Source organism: Phaethon aethereus (assembly GCF_964289735.1).
Source record: "Phaethon aethereus genome assembly, chromosome: 8".
Lineage (NCBI taxonomy): Eukaryota > Metazoa > Chordata > Aves > Phaethontiformes > Phaethontidae > Phaethon > Phaethon aethereus.
Genome location: NC_138584.1, coordinates 23,698,067 through 23,717,340, shown reverse-complemented (window position 1 = coordinate 23,717,340; position 19,274 = coordinate 23,698,067). Strand labels below are relative to the sequence as shown.

General features: G+C 43.1%; 1 protein-coding gene across 9 annotated transcripts in view; it reads right to left on the bottom strand.

Annotated features, from left to right (window-relative positions):
• The window catches only part of ST3GAL3 (ST3 beta-galactoside alpha-2,3-sialyltransferase 3), a gene marked incomplete at both ends in the record, with an annotated part of 188,601 nt that overhangs the window by 26,093 nt on the left and 143,234 nt on the right, over positions 1-19,274 (bottom strand). For 7 of the 9 annotated variants that reach the window (XM_082003288.1, XM_082003290.1, XM_082003292.1 and 4 more), the window contains one exon: positions 18,651-18,837. The exons of the other annotated variants lie outside the window; for them this stretch is intronic. In XM_082003288.1, coding sequence (XP_081859414.1) covers positions 18,651-18,837 — 187 coding nt within the window. The remainder of the gene's footprint in view (positions 1-18,650; positions 18,838-19,274) is intronic. 9 annotated transcript variants of the gene reach the window in all.

Genomic DNA, 19,274 nt, shown 5'->3' with positions numbered 1-19,274 from the left:
TATTATAATATGACATTTTCAGCCACTGAGCGATCCCACCACTTAAAAAAAAAATTAAAAAAAAAAATCAACTTTATAAATGTTAACAAAGATCAACACCCATTTGACCAAGGGATTTGAGGGATTTGGTATGTCAGCTGAGTTTTGCCCCCTTGTGAAAATTCATTAAAAATTGGATAAATATTAAACCTTTGGAATTTCCTAAAGGCACACGTAAAGCAAAGGCCTTTCAGTTTGGGGTGGAGAATAAAAAAAAATAAAATCACAGATTCCACTTGCATTAAGCACGCTCCAGGTTGCACAAAAATGAAGATGATAAACAAAAATCTTGAACAGCTACTCATTCAGCGAAACCATCTTATCATGGGTTTAAGCAGGCACACCCTGGAAAAACAGTGTGTGACCTTGAAACTAAAATAAATTTGTAAGTTCAATTACAATTTCACGTGCAACTCTAAATATGGCATTGCCTAAATTTTGCAAACAATTCAAACCAAAGGTCTGCAAGCTATTTAAAGCGGAAAAAAGCTGCCTTTTGTTTGGACTCACACTCCATATGAGATTCTACATAAGTTCTGGGATTTAAGTGGGTTTTATATTGCTTTTACATCACACACAAAACATTGAAAAGAAAAAGAAGAACTATTACAAACATTTGAGCCACTTATTCTTTGCTGTGGCTTGAGCCGTTCAGAAAGAGATAACTACACATATCCAGCTGCCCATTTTCCCAGTGCTGTGGGAACCACCAGGACCATACTGGGGCTCCTCTCAGCTAGTTCAATGCCCGTGCAAAATAAATGTGGATCCTATCCCTACCTGGGAATACAACCTGTCTTCTTTGGTCCCTTCTGTGTAGCTGTTTCTCTTGTCATTTGTCTAGACTACTTCCCTAAGCATTTTCCTCAGCTATCACACTGCTCTGAAATTGCTCTGGTTTCTCCCCTCTGTCTCATTTCTATTTGCTCTGTGTTCTTCCCTGTAACATTTCTGGGTAATTCTCCCAAGATTCTTATTGAGGGACACCTGGGGTAATCTTTTCATTTTGGCGTGTCTTCCCTCTGTATTTTCTAAAACAATGGTAGGGAGAAATGTGGAATCTCAGCAGACATCTCTCACACTTCCACCTCTACAGTAGGCAAAGCCCTGTATAGGGATAAAGAACTAAAAACTGTTTTCCTGGCTTATAATTACTGAAATTCTCAGCCTTGTGGTTTGGCTCTACAAAGCCTGTAGCTTTGAGCTGCATCTCAAGCCTTGTGGTTTTGTTCTGCAGCTTGTCACTGGCAAGCTACAAAACGCAGCACCACCACAACTGCAAGCCCGGGGAGGCTGCTCCCCTGACGCAACCCCCCGGGGAGCCGCGGCGCCGGGAGCGCATCCCCTTCCAAGGCTCCGTGCTACTGCTGATGCTCGGTCGTGGGCCGCCGCTACGCCTGGTGTGGATGTTCGGTCTGATCGGACACAGATGTTCAGCGAGGTTTCCAAAGCAATTCCTTCCCGTGGGGGGAACGCTGTCCCTTTTTAGGCGGGGAGGAGACCGGCAGCCACCCGAGGAGCAGCAGGCACTGGGAGGGAAGGCACGCTTTTCTGCCAGATTTGGGAGCTCAGACTCGCAGTTTGATGTTGGGGGCATCCCCTGTTCTCCGCTACAGTGACTAAGCCTGCAGTGCCTCTGAAGATGCAGTATCTCCCTTCCTGATTAACACAGTAAGTCAGAAAGCGAGTCTGAAGCCTGCTTAGGCAATGTTCCCACTGTACCTCATCACCCCGTGGCATCAAGGTGGAAACCACAGGGTCCAGGCTGGAAATCAGGTTTGCCCGTGTTAAATTCCCATCTTTATTTGTTGGTATTACTGTGCATCTGGAGCCTCAGTCACAGATCAGTGTTCACAGTGCTGAGGGTTGCCAGAAAGAGCTTATAGGATAAGCGTAAAGAAACTAGCAACACAGAGAGGCAGACAGGAAAACATGACTGAAAAGCAAGTCTCTGAGGGCCACAGCATTTTTAAGCAACCCTGGAGTATTTTCAAAATTGTAAAGGACACCACTAAAGGTTTTAAAGGAGACTATTTAAAAAGTAGAAAGAATTTAGATGGGCCAGGGCTTTCAAGCCAGTCTCTTGTACAGCTCTCACCCAGGGAGAGAGGCAGAAATATCCCCCCTGGAGACACCACTCCAGGAATAAATGGGTATAGACATGACAGGTTATGAGGAAAGGATGAAAAAATGGCAGGGCTCACCTAGTAGCTACAGGGACAAGACAATCCAGCTGTAATTCCTCATTCTGTCCATTTGCAGAATACTGAAGGGAAATAGGGACAGCCAGTTGTAAGCTATTTTTGTCTCCATTCAGTTTTCCACCTCCTGTTCTCAGATTTACCGAGGCAAATCACAACATACACTAAGATAAAATGTGGAAACTCAGAGCCTTAGCCAAGAAGGACACCTCAGTAGAAGATACAAACAGTTACAAGCAGGCTGAGTCTCCCAGAATAACAGAACTTCTAATATACTAGGCAAAATGAGGGGTAATGCATCCTGATGACATGGTGCTGCCTCTTCTGCACCTCTGTGAGCCTGCTGGATTTAGGTGTACAAGCAGCATTGCTCTGGAAGACTTCTAAGTCTGATGGGAAGGGGACAGGGAGATTGCAAAGGTCAGCTGAGCACAAGACAAAGTTGAATAAAGTCTGAGTATGCAATACTATGCTGCAAAGCAACAAGAAAGATGAAAAGACTGGAGAGAGAACGTGTTGTAAAGGGATGTTATTGCTCTTTCAAACTCTGCTAACACCAGAAATGGAGAGGAAGAAGGGCATGAGGGAAAGAAAAAGCCAAGGGATGACACACCAGTCACAAGACCTCACCATGCCTGGGAGCACATAGTTCACTGGGATCGCTGCCCCACCTAGGCTGGAACGTGGTTTCTTCTATACCCGTCATCCACAAGCACTCACCGTCACACAAACACAGGGTACAGCAGGACCACTGCGATCCAGCTGCAAAGGCTTTTGAAAGGTTTCTTTCTGCTCAGGTATAACTGGATTAGACGTGGAAGGCGTGTTTCCGCTAGAAAATAATAATCTTATCAGCCAATGCTGCATTTCTCAGCGGTCAAGTAGACAAGGAGGCTCTTCTACAAGTGGCAATATAAATGAAGTTGCATCATTTGCACCGATTATCAAAGCAACTAGGAATTTTTAGCAACAAGAACAGAGGTGGTTGATGGTCAACCGCCAGACCCACTAGCCCACACTTCAAATTTATTTACCCAACCTTCTCAAAGCGATGGAGAACCCCTCACCACCTCTGTACGCGGCTCTGATGGCCAGCACTTGTTCTGAATTTCCCTATCTTCAGTTTCTAGAGTCTAGAAATGCTCTAGAGTCTAGAGCATTTTGTTCCACTCTTATCTGCCCCACTGAAAAGCTCTTACTCTGCCTGAAGCAGAAACATTGCAGATTGTGCTCAAGCCTTTCCCTCATCTTCTCTTTGTCCCACTGCCAAAAGAGGTGCAGCTCGTGGAATATCCAGCAATATGATACTTCAATATTTTATAATGTTTGTTTCTTCTCTCCAAATATCCTCCCACTGACCACGGCTAAATTTAAATGGTTGTAATTTCCCAGGCCATTCCCCTGTTGGTATTCCTCATCTTCCAAGAGTCTCACAGCACCCAAGAGAACTCCTGACACGTTGTAAACCCCCTAAATTTAGCTTTTAGTGATGTTTCTTAGTGTGAAACCTAAACATATTTTCTACCCAGTATTTTCAGTGGCAAAAAGCAGAAAAGCATGATAGAGACAAAAGCACCTCTTAATACGTGGTACTACTAGAGTTTTTTTTTTTAAAGCAAAAATCTAACTATGCTTCTTCATGGGTACAGCTGAGCTAATAATACTTCACTACATTGGCTAGAGATTAGTTTCTTTAGGCTTGATAACCACAAGAGGTTGAAAACCACAAGAGAAGGGAAACTTAATTCCAAGTAGTGGTTGTGGACTTTTAAACTTTGTGTTAGACTATAACTATATGGCACCCTGGCTACACAAGAAACTGGAAGCTGCCCTGTCCACAGAAACTGGCTCAAAAGCAGCAGCCTCAGTGGTGACAAAAGCCAGCTGGGATGTGAGGGTGGCACCAGGCCAGTTTGCTAAAACATAGCAATGATGTGCTCTTTCCCATGGCTGTCAGTAGGAAGTTTCTTTCCTGCTTACCTGCAAGCGTATATTACGAATAAGCAGAAAAACATATACAAATAGGCCTACTGAATTTCAAACTTCATTTGACCTATACAACTTTCATCACTGCAGCTAACGTACAGACAGACATGGGCCTCCTGTGTTGCTGGTCTAATATCAACTGTCAGTCTTCAAATTCACAGGACTAGGCAGCATGAGGCCAAGACCAGCTCTAAAGAGTCAGGAGAGCAAATTTATTTTTATGCTATGTTGTAAAAGCAAAGGAATTTTTTTTTAATGTATTTCTGTATTTTATCCATATAACTGAGAGCAAAATCCAGTTCATAGTTGTAAGACAACAAAATGCTGTTGAAAAAGAGATTGTCCTGTGAAGAAAATGAAACTTGGAACATGTCAGATGTGCTGCAGGAAAAAACCCAAAGATAATTCTGGTTAATATTTTGCTTCACAAGTCAAAGCATAAATGATAGCTCACATATGGTATGTCAGAAGATGTGTTTGTCCTATGTGCAAACAGGGTGATGGATAGATTGTACTACAGACTCTTTTGTTAAAAATGTAAGCTGGATTTTAAGCCAAATTTGAAGAAATATTCCTGTTTTGAAGTAACGTAGGAAAGACGGAAGTTTTTAATAAAAGGAATGGATTTAGATGCTTTATGTTTCTGTTGTGGTTTTTTGTCTATGAATAATAATAATCCTTCAATGCAAAAATATCTGAAGTAGTTTCAGAAAAATCCCAAAGAAGAACAAGTCCTATAATATCACCATTATTTACAGGGTATTTTACTCCCATAAGGGACCAGCCCCTTTATTTCGCTATTACTTTTATGACATAGTTTATGAAATGTCATACTCACATAACATCTATTAAAAGAATACCATGGCTGAAAGTCCAAGTCCACGTATTAGTAAGTGCTGAAGTAGGACAACAGCCCTGCAACTTTAGACCTTCTGCTCAGGATTTCTGTTGTGAACAGTGGTTTTCTAATTTTCTGACAAGAACTTTTTTATATTGCCATATATCTGTTTTACAAAAAATACTTCAATATTTAGAGCATCTCTGCAATATTTGTCATGGATTATACCATTTCACAGGGGAGAAAACCGACAAAGATGGAACGCCCACAGTTTCCATCACCTCTTGATGCTCTACTTCAGATACCTTAAGCCGAATTTTCAGAACATTTGTTAAGCTCACAGTACAACTCCATTGACTTTGCTGCTGCTGAACACCCAGCTCTCCTGCATATCCGCCCTATGAGACTTAAACATGTTTGGGAAATTCTGATATAACTTACCCAGCATCACATCAGCCAGTCAAAGGCTAAACCACCTCCTCAAGAGGAATCCTCAGTGTCTGTAATCAGGAGACCATTCTTTCTCCTTTCCTCTCTCCTATCCACCACATGTTCTACAGCTTCTGCAACTACTCATGCCAAGGCTGAATGTCTTGCATTACAGAAATTAGTCTAAATCTCAGTCTTTCCTCTCCACTGGATAGACAGCTGTGTTCTAAAAGAGCCAGGATGTAATTATGTAATTAAGGAGAACATCTGTACAGGAGAACTCAATGTTGAAAATGCAACTGTTATATTTTTGCTTTTCTTAACTTCTGGCAGCTTGGATCTTATAACCATAAAGCTCTTTAAAAAGTCTTAAAGGGCAACTTAATATGTTTACAAAAAAAACCCCACACCCACCTTAAGAAAAACTCTACCAAACCCAGGGCACAGTCCCCTAAGTGTAACTACAAGCTCCAGTAAGCTATTGTATTCTAGATCAGCTGACAGAGGAGAAAAAACTCACCCTCTTATAGGGCACCTGAATTATTTTACACCTAGCAAACCTGCAAGTGTTTGAGGAGTTCCCTGCTGGTTGTAAACCTTTCCCTTTCTCTGCTGTCCCCAGTACCCATCACCCATCAACTGCTGCTTTGCTCTCTTGCCACGCGCCAGACCAGCCTGGTGCTCCTTCACGTTGCCCAGGTGGCTGGCAGGTGGAGAAGGGGTTCCTGAGGGTCTGGGAGAGATTCCCTGCTCAGTTCATACCCCAATCTCCTTGTGGGAAAGCAGATGAAGGGAAAATCCCATTTTATACCTACATCCCTGGAGATGCCGCTGCATCCCAACTAACGGTACCGGGAGGGCACCTGACCAGCGCAGGCAGGGCAGGGGCAGCCTGGTAGGACAGACCGTGCCCAGGGTCTAACCAGCCCCCGTGGAACATCAGACCGAGCCATGGGATTTCACAGAACAGCAGGAGCCACAGCAGGCTGCCGCTGTAACACAGGCTCACGATTCCCAGCCACTGCCCCAAAGAATTCGAGAATCTCAGCAAAATAGGGTCGGGGACTATTTTAAAAATTATTTTTATTTTTTTAAACAGGGATAAAACTGTGCATTTTCAGTAGTCTCATCCTGAGAGACAGCTAAGTTATTTTAGCTGAACTTTCCAGCTGTGCCAAACATGTGGCATGGAAAACATCAGCTCAAAGATGACAGTGTAATAGAACGATAGAACATTTTCCCTGTTGCTTATAATAGAAAACATAAGGTGATCCCATCTATAAGCACAGCTACCTGCTCCACTTACAACAGCATGCCTGCACAAAAGAAAAAAAAAAAAATTTTTTTTTAGAAGCCATCTTTGCAGACTGTGGTGACAAAGCATGAGGGTATCCCAGGGTGTCTGAGGACACCCATCAGCAAAGTCTTTTTTAGGGAGCTGAACTGGTCCATGAGTTTAAATACAAACAACAAGTCATTAAACAACACATATTTAGGCTAAACTCTTGGCACATTACGACAAAAAAAAGCTAAAGGATCACCACAGAAAGAATTATGGCCTCACCACTTTCTGAAATTATCTTAAAGTGAATCTCTAGGGGAATTTTTACATTGTTTTTACAGCAAGAGTACACAGAAAATCTGTCTTCTCCTATTTTGGCATCTTTGCTGAAACAAGAAGCCAAATAATTTGTATGTTCACTGAGTGTTCATATAGAATATATACAAATTATTCAGCATCCTTTAGGAGGAGAAAGCAGAAAGGTCAAAATAACAAGAGGCTGGGAGGATGCCAGGAAGCTCCTGCCCTACTTTGTTTTCTAGACTTGCATTAATAATAGGTGTTTACAAAAAGAAGAGTTTTTAAGTAACGATATTTAATATTCTTAAAAGATGAGAATTTAAATAAACTGTAATCCAAACAGAACATTTACATTTAAGAGTTTTTTCCAAACAGTCAAAGTGCTGATTGCCTGGGCCAGGCTCGGTATATCTGTACTTGTCAGTTGTGGGCAAAGTTCATTTCATGGAAAATGGCCAGAACACAACTGGTGAACCTGCTGAGAAAAACTTCCAAGTAGAGCTAGCAAAAGCCTTGTGCACCCAGCAGGTTGGCCATTTTCCTTCAATTTTATGTCTCTGATTTAAAAAAAATAAATAAAAAATAAGATACTAACATTTTAAAACCTGGCCTTAAATAACAAGAGAAGAAACACTCTTAGGCACATCCCATAAATTCGCATCTGTAATAATACAAATACAACAAAAAAATGTGAGGTCCTCCTAGAATCTCTCTTACTTACTTACTGCTTTGACCGGCCTTGGTTTATTCTCATTTCTGTTAGCAGGACAAGTGTTTTCATTAAATAACTGTGAGTGTTAAGGTAGAAGAGAAGCTGAATGCAGAGGGGGAAGATGTCAGGGATTTGCAACCAGGCACACAGGAGCATCCTGCTCTTTTGCAGAAAGAAGCTGCCGTTCTTCTTGGGAAGAACCAGAAGCACCACACACAGCTGGAACACAGGGGGAGAGATAAATTTAGGAAGATAAAAGCATACGGGGAGTTTAGGTACCTCAGTGTTTATTATAGCAAAGTGGAGATATAGGTCAACCCCCCTGTCCTGGAGCCCTTGATGCTTCAAGGCAGAGAAAACGTTAGAAATGGCTCAGACAGCGCTAACTATGCAAATCATCCACAGAGCCCGCCAAGGAACACATGTGTTTCAGGCATAAATCGTCCAATCTATTCCTTTCTGAATTAACATCTGTCATCATGACACCATTCAAAACGACTGAAGACTGGATCATATTAACAACCACACATCTTGGATAAATATTTACTGTTCAGACTTTTTTTTTTCAGTTTAAAGAGAAAATTGCAGATAGCAAAATTCCTGGAGCTGTGAAAGGGGAGTCTCTCTTCAGCCACTGATAGAAAGCATGTGATTTTATTTACAAAATCAAATCAGTGTTTTTCCTCTTCTGAGTCTTCACACTGCACATGGATGAACTCACAGCATCCTGTGGTGTTGCAATGCTTTCCGAAGGGCTCTTCTGGGGAATTCTGTTATGCTGGAGGTCGCTCACCTCAAACACTCCATGAAGCCTTCTCCCTCGGGATGCAGAAACAGGGCTGGCTAATTGTGCCCCAGGAAGAGAAAATTGTGCTCTGACCCTTGCAGACAACTGGATAAAGCAAATAACTTACTTTCACGCAAAGCTGCCAAAGGTATTACTGGCTTGCTATCCTGCTCCTCATAGTCAACAAACGGGTCACAGAGCGCGAGGACAGGGGTTCCCAGAGTCACAGAACAGGATGGCGAGAAGGAAACACAAGAATGCAGCCCTGTCCTGGGTAGTCCCAGGCAACAGAATTTTCCCAGATACTGGATTAAGTCTGTATTTCAGAAAATGGTGTCAGCAGTCAGTGCTGACCTCTGCAAGTATGTCGTTCAAGTATTATAAGTGTAGATTTCTACAAAATTACATCTGTCCAAGCTGATTTTATCTAGCTTCAGCTCCTAGCCACGACATTCTGCTATTTCTTATCAGCACCCCTCAAAAGGCCAGGAGAAATCCTGCCAACATCCTCCTGGGCATCCTGCACAGCAGAGGAGCAGTGCTCCCTCCATCTGCAACTTCTCCTTCCAGTCCTTTACTCTCATGCTGCTTGAGTGGAACTTTACCAAGATATCCAGTCTTGATCTTAAGACTTCAAGAGCGAATTCATGAAGCTGTAGGGCAGATGTAGCAAAAATAATTATACTGATATAAATGTGCTGCCTTTTTTGGTCGTCTGCCTAGCTTCAGAAATACTTCTTCCTACTAAATTAAAAAGTCTTCTGAGAAAAAATGTTCCCTCTAGGTAGATAGAGAGAGACTACAAGTAAATTTCCCCAAAATCTCATGCATAAGCTAAATAAATTGAACTCAAATCTCTTTGTCTAAGGAAGGCTTTGCAGACTTCAAATGATTCTTGTAGTTCTTTACTGAAGTGTTAACACAGAACATCTTTATTCTACTAACACTTGCATGAATAGCTGATACCCTCTGGGCGACATCTCAGTTTCACTGTTGACGATGTTCTCTGACTTTTTCCATGTGCTGGATTCACAAACCGCTGCTCCAGTATGCAGGAACATCTGCTGCACACGTGGGCAGTGCAATATCCTCAGCAGGTATGGGCTGCACGGGTGGTAAAGCCATGTATGTCTGGATAGAAGACACTTGCATTGTCTGCATGGGAGGCCAGGTGGAGATGACACCATGCAACCTCAGCACTTATCTGTTCATTTGTTCTGTCAGGTGCCCAATCATATACATATGGGTCAATGAACATGCTTGTCTTCGCCACCATGCAACCACCAGGCAGCAGTCAGGGATCAAAGGAAGGATAGAGCCTACTGGGTATTTATGAGGCGGGGGAAATCCGAGAGTATTGTGGTGCAAGATGGAGGCATGAGGGAGCAGAACACAAATCCATAGGCAATCGGGCAATTTCGTTAGCTCTGCTGTTTATGGAATTGTGTGTTTCATTAAGATCAGCATCAGATTTGGAATGAATTTCTTTACATTGCCTCAGATATTCCAAGTCTTTCTTTGATCAATGCAGCTAACCAGCATGTAAACCTGAGTTTACATGCACTATGACCTTGAAATGCACCCACCAGGATTTGCATATTGATGGCTGAATACTGCCAGAGCCTGCCAAAGAGGGCAAGTGCAACATAAGCACCCTCCCAATGCTTTTCCAAGACAGCTGCACTAGCTCTTCAGCTGGCCCACACTCATGTTGGCTTTTCAGAAGAAAAGATGTGGCAAAACCACAACTCTTTAAATTATCCACATTTTTTGACTTGGTTGAGTTATGGATGAAGGAGGAAGGAGTGATTAAATACCTAGGAAAGAACAGCAGCTGTCAGTTGGATGGCAGCAGGCATCAGAAGAGATTAGAAGATGGTAATTTTAGGAAGAAATTGTCTCAGAATAAAGGAGGATGGTGAGGTAATCCCAGAAAGGATGTCCTGCTAGGGCAATGATTCAGTCTCTTCAAGGGATAAATTCTGCTTGGGTCTCTTCATTTAAGAATGATCTGAAGGAAAAGGAACTAAAGAAGAATAAAAATCTGACTGGAGCTCTCCGATGTTCACATCACAGCTAGAATTACTGAGCCAGAAATGAAGATGATGCTGCCCTGGCAGATGTGGGATAAAGGTTCTTTAAGGACTACAGAAGCCTAGCATGAGTAAAAGCTTCTCATCTTTTAATAGGAAGTATCGTGCAAGGAAGGCTGGAGTTAGGTAATAGCAAGCAAAGCAAGGAACAAAAAAAAAAAAGGGCAAAAACCATGCATGGTGTGGGAATGACTGGAAGCGTAGGCACACCAACGATTTTTATTTTAATTTTAAAGAGAAACTGTCTAAAATTGGGGTAATCAATCAATGTTTTATAGCTACAAATATAGATACTTCACAAACTTTTCATACCTGGATTTTTTTCATCCAGAAAATAGTGTGCTGATGGCTATTTTTTATTTCTTTCATCTGCCCCAGAAGCTTAGGCAAATGCAGCTACAGACTTGTGGATATTGATGACTATCCAATCCAGGTGGACAAGTTTTATTGTCCAGCGTGCATGCATCTGGTAGTATTAAATGCTGTGAAGGCACACTGCAGCGGCATCAGAGCAGCCCCTGTCACCAGCTGACACTTGACAGTGTACTTACAGACACACTAAGTATGCCTGGGTGGGAACAACTCTCAGCTATGTAGTGACCTGCCTAATCTTATTATGCTGTTGCATGCAGGTATGTATGAAGGACAAGCTCCAGCCTGCACTTTCCATACCAACAACTTTCCTTTGGGAATCTGGCCAGGAAGTCTCCTCCAAGGCCTATGTTGCAAACTGCATCAATTGTCTACTGAGGTTCCTGTATGGTCCTCACCTCAGTGCTACCTGAAAGCTTGTTAAAAGCTATACAATATGGAACTAAGTTCTTCTCCCTCTTCTGGTCAGAAGGAGCAAGATTTTATATAGCATACCTGTATATTTTCCAGCCTCTCTTCTAACCATGACTGGAAAAAGACTGGCTCACCAGAGTTCATACTTCTCCTTACGTCTGCTAGAAATGGCTCTGGTCTTTTAGGCCAGTCATAGAGAAGGATTTATTTTTTCATATGCAAGTCTTCCTTGGTTCCCTTGGACCATTCCCACAAATGCATTGCACTGGGGGAGCAGGTCCTAACCATGGAAGCACAACCCCTCAGGCAGTATGGACTAGCCTTCTGCACAGCCAGAGAGAGATCAAAACCTAAAAAAGTCAACGTCCCAAGAATTATCCCAGAAAGACAAACTAACTCCCAGCTATTCTGTCAAAGGAATATGGAATATTCTCCACAGAATACCTCACGCAGACTCTCCCACCTCTTCTCAGAGACTTAGTAGGAGTCAGAAGAGTCTGCCTCACGTTTTCACTTTATTACAAGGCATTTTCTCTGCTTCAGCATTTAGTAATGCTTCAGTTGCCTTGGAGGCACTGAACAACCCCGATGATGTGATAAGGTGTTCTCTGCTATCAACTGCCCCTAAAATCCGCCCCCGCTCTGTGAGTGGAAATGGCCTTTTGCACTGTGTGCTAGGACCACTGGACAATCACCACTGAAAAGGCTTCTTGCCTCTCCCCCAGTGCTCATCATGTCCTTTATGCACGTTGGCTGCCTTACTCACGAGCCATGCCTTCCTATATTATAGGAAGTATATTATACTTCTTAAGTAATTAGTTAAAAATAGCTATTTAGGTGAAAACTCAAATTTGTGAAAGAAATGGGACAACCCTTAAGCTAACTGCCCAATTCAAACGCTTCTCATTAATGATGGAACAGTGAGTCCAGCTTCTGTCCCCTGCCACCTGAGTTCAAGGAGGGCAGGAGGACACAAGGCAATGCCTACCCAAGCATACCTCTAAGCAGATGGGCTAGAGCTCTGTCTCAGTACAGGATCAGGCATCACCAATCTGTAACCACGCTTTGCATTCATAATGCAAATAGTGGGGGATTTACAGCTCCAACAAAACCAGATTAAGTCTTTCTCACAGTCCTTTCAAAACTGAAAGACCAACTGTATACAAAATATTTTAAAACAACAAGCCCTTAAAAGGAAGAAAGGGAAAGGAAATATTTGCAATCCAGAAGCAGACTCTGGAATGAAACTGCCATTGGCAACAGCCACTTCATTCGTCACCAAAGGCAAGTGATAGTGTTGGAAAATGTAGGTTCTCCTTCCCTAACCCAGACCCAGAGAAACTGCCTGCATAAGGGCTGGGCTCAAGCTCTAAACAGGCTAGAAATACACACATGTGGGTGAAGCTTTGCTTGGGGCTGGACATCAAGAACAGATTCACAGCCTCACTATGTTCCTCAAGCTAATAGGAGGAGCATGGTGGCTCCTCATTTTTTTTTTTCAGGGATGCAAACCAGCCCACTGGCAAAGCTATTTCAGAATCCAAGGAATCCGCAGTGTACTACAAGGCTGTGACGTTCACGGTCTGCCCTAGCAAATATGTAGCATGACAAGGCCATTAACTAATGGAAGAAGAGAAGCTCTAAACAAAAGCTCAGCAGACAGTGACGGCTCTGGCAGCAGTCTGCCCTTGGCTCTAGCACAGTAAGGCACGCTGATCAAGGCGGGAAGGTATTGTAATGTACATTTTAGCAGGACTAGAAGTAGCATGTTGACTTAAAGCAGAAATGTAGTTCCCAAATAAAAGGTTAAAAAAAAATTCTCCACTGCTGCTACAGCCACAAGATCTCCCACAAGCAACAGCCACATGCTGGGACGAAGAAGGAGGGGTTATGTCATGCCCACTGCTGGAGTCTCAACATCTGCTGAAGGATGGCTGTTTTTCAGATGGCACCGCTGCCGTGTGCAAGTCGTCAGAGACATGTCCCTGCAAGGGACAGACGACCCAACTTGGCCTCGCTCGCAGGCAGGTGCTCACTCGCTCCTTTGACTTGCACTATCAAAGAGAGCTTCAAGGTGCCGCAGGCACTTACCGCACAAGTGACGACTGCTGGCAAAGGCTGCAGAGGTTCCTGCTGGAAGCCTCCACAGGCTCATTACTGCACGAGAAGGAAGCTTGTGAGCTGCCAATTTCTAGTGAAACCTTTGCCCTCACTTGGCTGCTTTACCACCATGTGCCAGATGTTCAGGGAAGTGAGCACTAGCAAGCAAGAGAGCTCCTTCTGATTCACTAATGACGGGCAAAGAACCACCTTGGAATCAGCCTCAGTGCCAGGTTGTGATGGCTGCTTTGCATAACTGGTGCTTGTAAATTCCTCTGCTTCAGGAAGAATTTACCCTCAATGCAATAGAGAAACTTTCAGCTTTTGACCATTATTTTAATGCTCATCCAGCGGAATTGTGAAGAGCAGTATATGGCCAAAACCCCCCTCCCTATAATTCCTCTGGTACTTTGGGTATTCAGGAAGAGCTCCTGTCACTGAGAGACCCGGGGTGATGCCGGATGGTACAGTAGCGGGAAGCAGCAGGGTGGACCACAACATATGTGGGTAACGTCTCTTGGCAAAAAGAACAGTCTAGGACAGAGTGCAACTGTTCTGCGTGGCTGTCCGTGAGTAATCCACTAGCTGTTTCATCTGAGGAGGGGTGCCTGGAAGCGTCAGCAGGCTCCTGCAGCAATGACTGCAAGTCAGCACTGCCAGACCGGTCACCCCTGACGCCCCAACGACTCACATCTGCGACCCTTCTGCAGCAGCCATGGGCTCCCGCGACTGCAGGCTGTGGGACTCCAACCCACTTCCTTCCACTTGCACATCGACATATTAGGTCACCACGGTGCAATCCTCCCCGCTGCTGAACACGTTGCTTTTCTCCATCCCACACTCCTTTTTCCCCATTTACCTGCAACAAGTGCAATCATTTTCTCCTTCGGTTTATTCTAATGCTTGTCAAATGACTGAAATCAGATTACCAGAGTTTTAATTGCCCAGATTCACTCGCCTTTCCCCTTCTTACAGGCAGGTCTATACTCTCCAGTGATACAGTACTGCCCTAACTTGCTACCAGGCGCACAATTTTGAGTGCCAGCTCACCCAGAACTCTGTGATGAAGACTACTTTTGTTTTTCTGCTAACGCAGTAAGAATATTTATCCAAACTTGTCCTTTCTCTAGATTAATCTTTTCTCTCAAGTTTTTATTCACTTCTAGATATTTCTGGTTTAGTGTGAAATAAAAGGAACTGAGCTTTTACTTTTTCTTTGGTCAATGTTCCAGTGCTCCACTTTCTGCATATAGTGTCTCCCATGACACAGAGGCATCATGCAGATCTCTGGAAGACTGTACCACATCAAATCCTCTGCCTCACCATTCTGCTGCTGTTTCTGCATCACACTGATTCCTCCTCCTTATAACATCTCCTGAAAATTCTCCTCTCTACAAAGTACTTATCCCTTCCTCACTATGCAAGTGCTGCCAAAAGACTAACATAACACAGAGCAAATCCCTCTCAGCTGCAGGGAGAATAAGCTTATCTGAACCACTGACCCCAGCAATAAATAGCCATTCACCTTTCATTTACTCTTTGTCTGATAAACTCCTTTGATTTCACTTACTCAAGAGAGGACTAAGCAAGGCTCCTTAGTAACTGAACCAGAACCTCTAGTGAAGCTAGAAGTCCAAGCAGCTCCAGGTCTGGTGTCTGAAGGGATTCAGAAAGTCTCATATCCCACCTGTGGCACTACCATGGACACAAGCAGTTGCCATCAACAGTCAGGGGCAAAGGAAACATTAGAGGGTGGAGTTTGGCCCATTTTTTTGAGGAATGTGTCCACTTCCACAGCAGTCATGTTCTTTAGCAGGATGCTTCCATTTCCCTTATCTCCATCCTGAGGCCAGACTCCTGATGGTAACCGCTGGTTTGCGGCAGGGATGAAGCCTTGCAGAGGGATGGGCCTAATCTCAGATAAGGAATAAGCAAGTGTGGCATACAGAGCTCCTAGGTCAAGCAAGTGCCTCCAGAGGAATCCTGGAAAGGAAGAAACTCCCTTTTCTCTGGAAAATCAGCTGAGAGAGAAACAGAAACTCTCCACAGAGAGCACTGGACAGGCATTTGTCATTTTGAACTTACCACACACTGATAAAAATACTAATACTCACTACCAGAACAAACAGACGCCTACGCCTTATTCCCATAGCACTGTTAGTTCTCCATCGGGTCACTTCTAGCTTAAGACACAGCACTTTTTGCATCAGTCTCCACTAGAATAAACAGCTGTGCTAGCCACCTGCTTGCAGCTAAAGCCAGTGACAGCAAGATCTCAGCTCAAATAGAGAGAGATCAGACTAGAGAAGACAAGACAGATGTTTTCCAGTCACCTGGACTGCATCCTGAAGTATTCAATGAACTGGCTCAGCAGCCTCAAAACCAGCACTGATTCCCTTTTGGAACTTCTGTAGAACAGGTAGAGTGTCAAAAGACTAGAAATGGACAAAAGTAGCATCTAGCCTTAGGAAGGTAAAAAAGGGAAAAGAGTTGATTTATCACAGAATCACAGAATGGTAGAGGTTGGAAGGAACCTCTCAAGATCACCTGGTCCAACCCCCCTGCCAAGGCAGGATCACCTAGGGCAGGTTGCACAGGAACACATCCAGTCAGGTTTTGAAGGCCTCCAGAGAAGGAGATTTATTGGAGAATTATGATTTCAGTTCTCAGAATAGCATGATTAATTATTTGTAAGCACCTGAAAAAAATAACAAAGATGAGTAGCAATCAGGTGGATTTGTCAAGAGCAAATCATCACTGAAAAAACAAATGTATTTCTTTATACAGGGAAAAAGTTATCACAGGGGACAAGCAAGACATGAACTGGAATTCAGTAAGACTTCTGACATATCACTTTCACAAACATGCCAAAAAATGTTATTAATGATACTTCTGTGATACAAATTCAGAAGTGGCCAAAAAAGCTATCCAGGAGGAGTTCTCCATGGGCCCACTGCAAAAATGGAAAGTTGTTATTACTTTGGGGTCTGCCTAGGAACCAACTTTGTTTAATGTTTTCATTATCAACCTAGGCAATGGAGTAAAAAGTATGTTTATTAAATAGCAGAGGACATGAACCTGGAAAGAATGGCAGGTACGCTGGAAAGCTCTGCCAAAGGAACTTGGCAAACTGGAGAAGTGCTCTGGAAGAAAGTATCAGTAGGGACAAGTGCACGGTGCTGCGCTCTGCCAGGAAGAGCCAATGGCACAAGCACAGGGTGCGGAGCTGGGGAGGTAGCTGCTCCTCAGTTCTTTCTGAGACCTGGAGTCTCAAGGAACTGGACACTCACCTTCAGTCCCACGCCACTGTGGAAAAGGCAAAGCAGTCAATGTATAAAGAACAGGAACTGTGAGGCTAGTGAAGTAGCTGTTCACTCCTCTCTCTTGTACTCTGTACATTTTTTGGCACTTCTCTAAGAAAAAGATGAATCAACTGCAGGCATTCAAAAGAGCAACAGGAATTAAGAGATCTGGAAAACATCACCTAGAAGAACTCAAAAAAAATGGAGTGTTTATTCCAAAGAAATTAAGGATAAGGAGTCAACCTTATCCTTAGGTAACAAGGAGAAGAACACTGAAGTAACATGCAATGCAAAAAGCTCAAGTTCTTTCTGCTGTCTGTCAAGCTGGGCACTAAAGCACTCAGTTAAGATTACTGCAATTGCTCTCCCCAGTCTTCTAGCAAGTTTTAAGAAACTATTCGCTATGTCTTTCCAGGAGCAGGGGATACCACATTAGAATCTAGTGATTACCGCATGACTGCAAGCATCAGGTGGAAATTCATTTGTTTCGAAGCAAACCAATCCATCCTTGAACTTCAAGCTAAACACTAGGAGTCCCTACAACCGCATTCAGGTTGCAGGGCACTGACGCTGCCAGGGCTTTCCTTTACCCAGAATGGAGAACACGAGCGTGACACAAACCAAAGAAAATTACTTTCGACTCAATTATTCATGTTACGAAAGCCCACTTGTGCTTGCCCAGAGGCTGACAAGTAACTTCATCTGTCTGGTACCAGGAAAATAATTGCAAGCTGGTGCCACTGTGAGACAAGAGCAAGGTATGAGCCCTTAAGGCTATCTATGTAACAAACGCATACAATTATATTCCCAGACTGTTTCATTCTGTACATGGTGAGCTGCCAACCTCCTCTCTTCATCTCCAAAAACATGATATAACATCCCATCCTCTGAACATTAATCCATTTGTCTGGTTATTTGTTGAAAAATCATTAAAGAACATTTGAAAGCCAAGATACAAGATTTGTAAACCAAGACCTATACCCAAATAGAGGCCATTTATTCCGGACTTCATAACAACAGATAAAGATGAGCCATCCACTGAATGAGAAGCCAGTGATCACAACCTGATTACATTTAGGGTGGGTGAATTGCAGACAACAACCCTGACTAGTAACAGGTCCATGGTACTTCAGAAAGGCATTGACGCAACTGACTGGGACAAAATATTTACATGGGGAAAGTTGTGTATTCACCATTTCAATGGTTTTAAATTAGACTTGATACTGTTCTTCCAGATGATACTTTAGCCAAACACAAATCATGAATAGCAATATTGCATGTACAGCAATAACAGAGGAAAATATAATGTCTTGTGCTATTCAAGAGGTCATATTAAGTCCTTTTCAATAGTTATGCTGTTACTGTGTCCTCCTCCCATGCTGTACCATCACATCCTGATCCCCAAACTCACATTTCCTCCCCTTGCCATTACTCTTTTCCTTCTTCTTCTTCTCTTAAATCCTAGGAGTCCATGAAATCCATGCAAAAGTTGGTCCTTTTATATACTCTTTAAAATAAATAAAAATTAAGTTCATTGTTCATAGCACACACTAACATAATCTTGAATAGACAACCTCATCAGTGATGCAAGGTCAGGTTACAGAGAGATCTATTTGTAAAGCATATTTAATTAAAGCTGAAGTCCATGGAGGTAAAAAAGCCTTCACTTAAATGCAGCAGGACATACAGAGGAACTCTCTTCAGACCAAAACGTGACAAATATGACTGTGATATCATGTCTGCCCACTGTTTCTAATTAGGCGACCTTCACAATGCCAGCTGACAGCATTCTTACCACTTTCTCCTTGTAAACAATGTATTTCAGCCACTTGAAATCCTGCCATTTGAATCCCGCCAGAACAAACAGGGAATCCTTCTCATACTGCTCCATTTTCTGGATTGCACCTTCAGGGTATGTGATCCGGAGAGTTGTCTTGCCACCCACATCTTTTTCAAAGCCCTTCACTGGAGCCGAGTTCAGCCTGCAGGGCAACCGGAGAAGACACTGTCATGGATTCCCACTTATACTCCTGCATGTTGACAATACAGCAATTACTGCAGGGCAAGAGCTCCTTGTACACAGCTGTTACAGCAGCAAACGTTAACTCTTGCAGCTCTTCATCACAAACATTTAGGAAGCTTTATACCAAGTGACAACAGTTTAATTAGAAGCTATTGAAGTGATTTCATTGAATATAATGCAGTCCATTTCTGCATACCCACTCTTGTGATTTAAATTGGTTTGGAAGCTCTGGTAAAGGAAACCAAAAAACATCTTCCTTGCAAATTTAGTTACAAACTAAGCATTATTATTTTAACATCCCACTGCTCCTGGGATATCTTACTTGGATCCTGCAAGACTGTGCTGAAATAGAGGATGCAGCTCCACGGCAGTGAACTGAAATGGGTCTCACGCTCC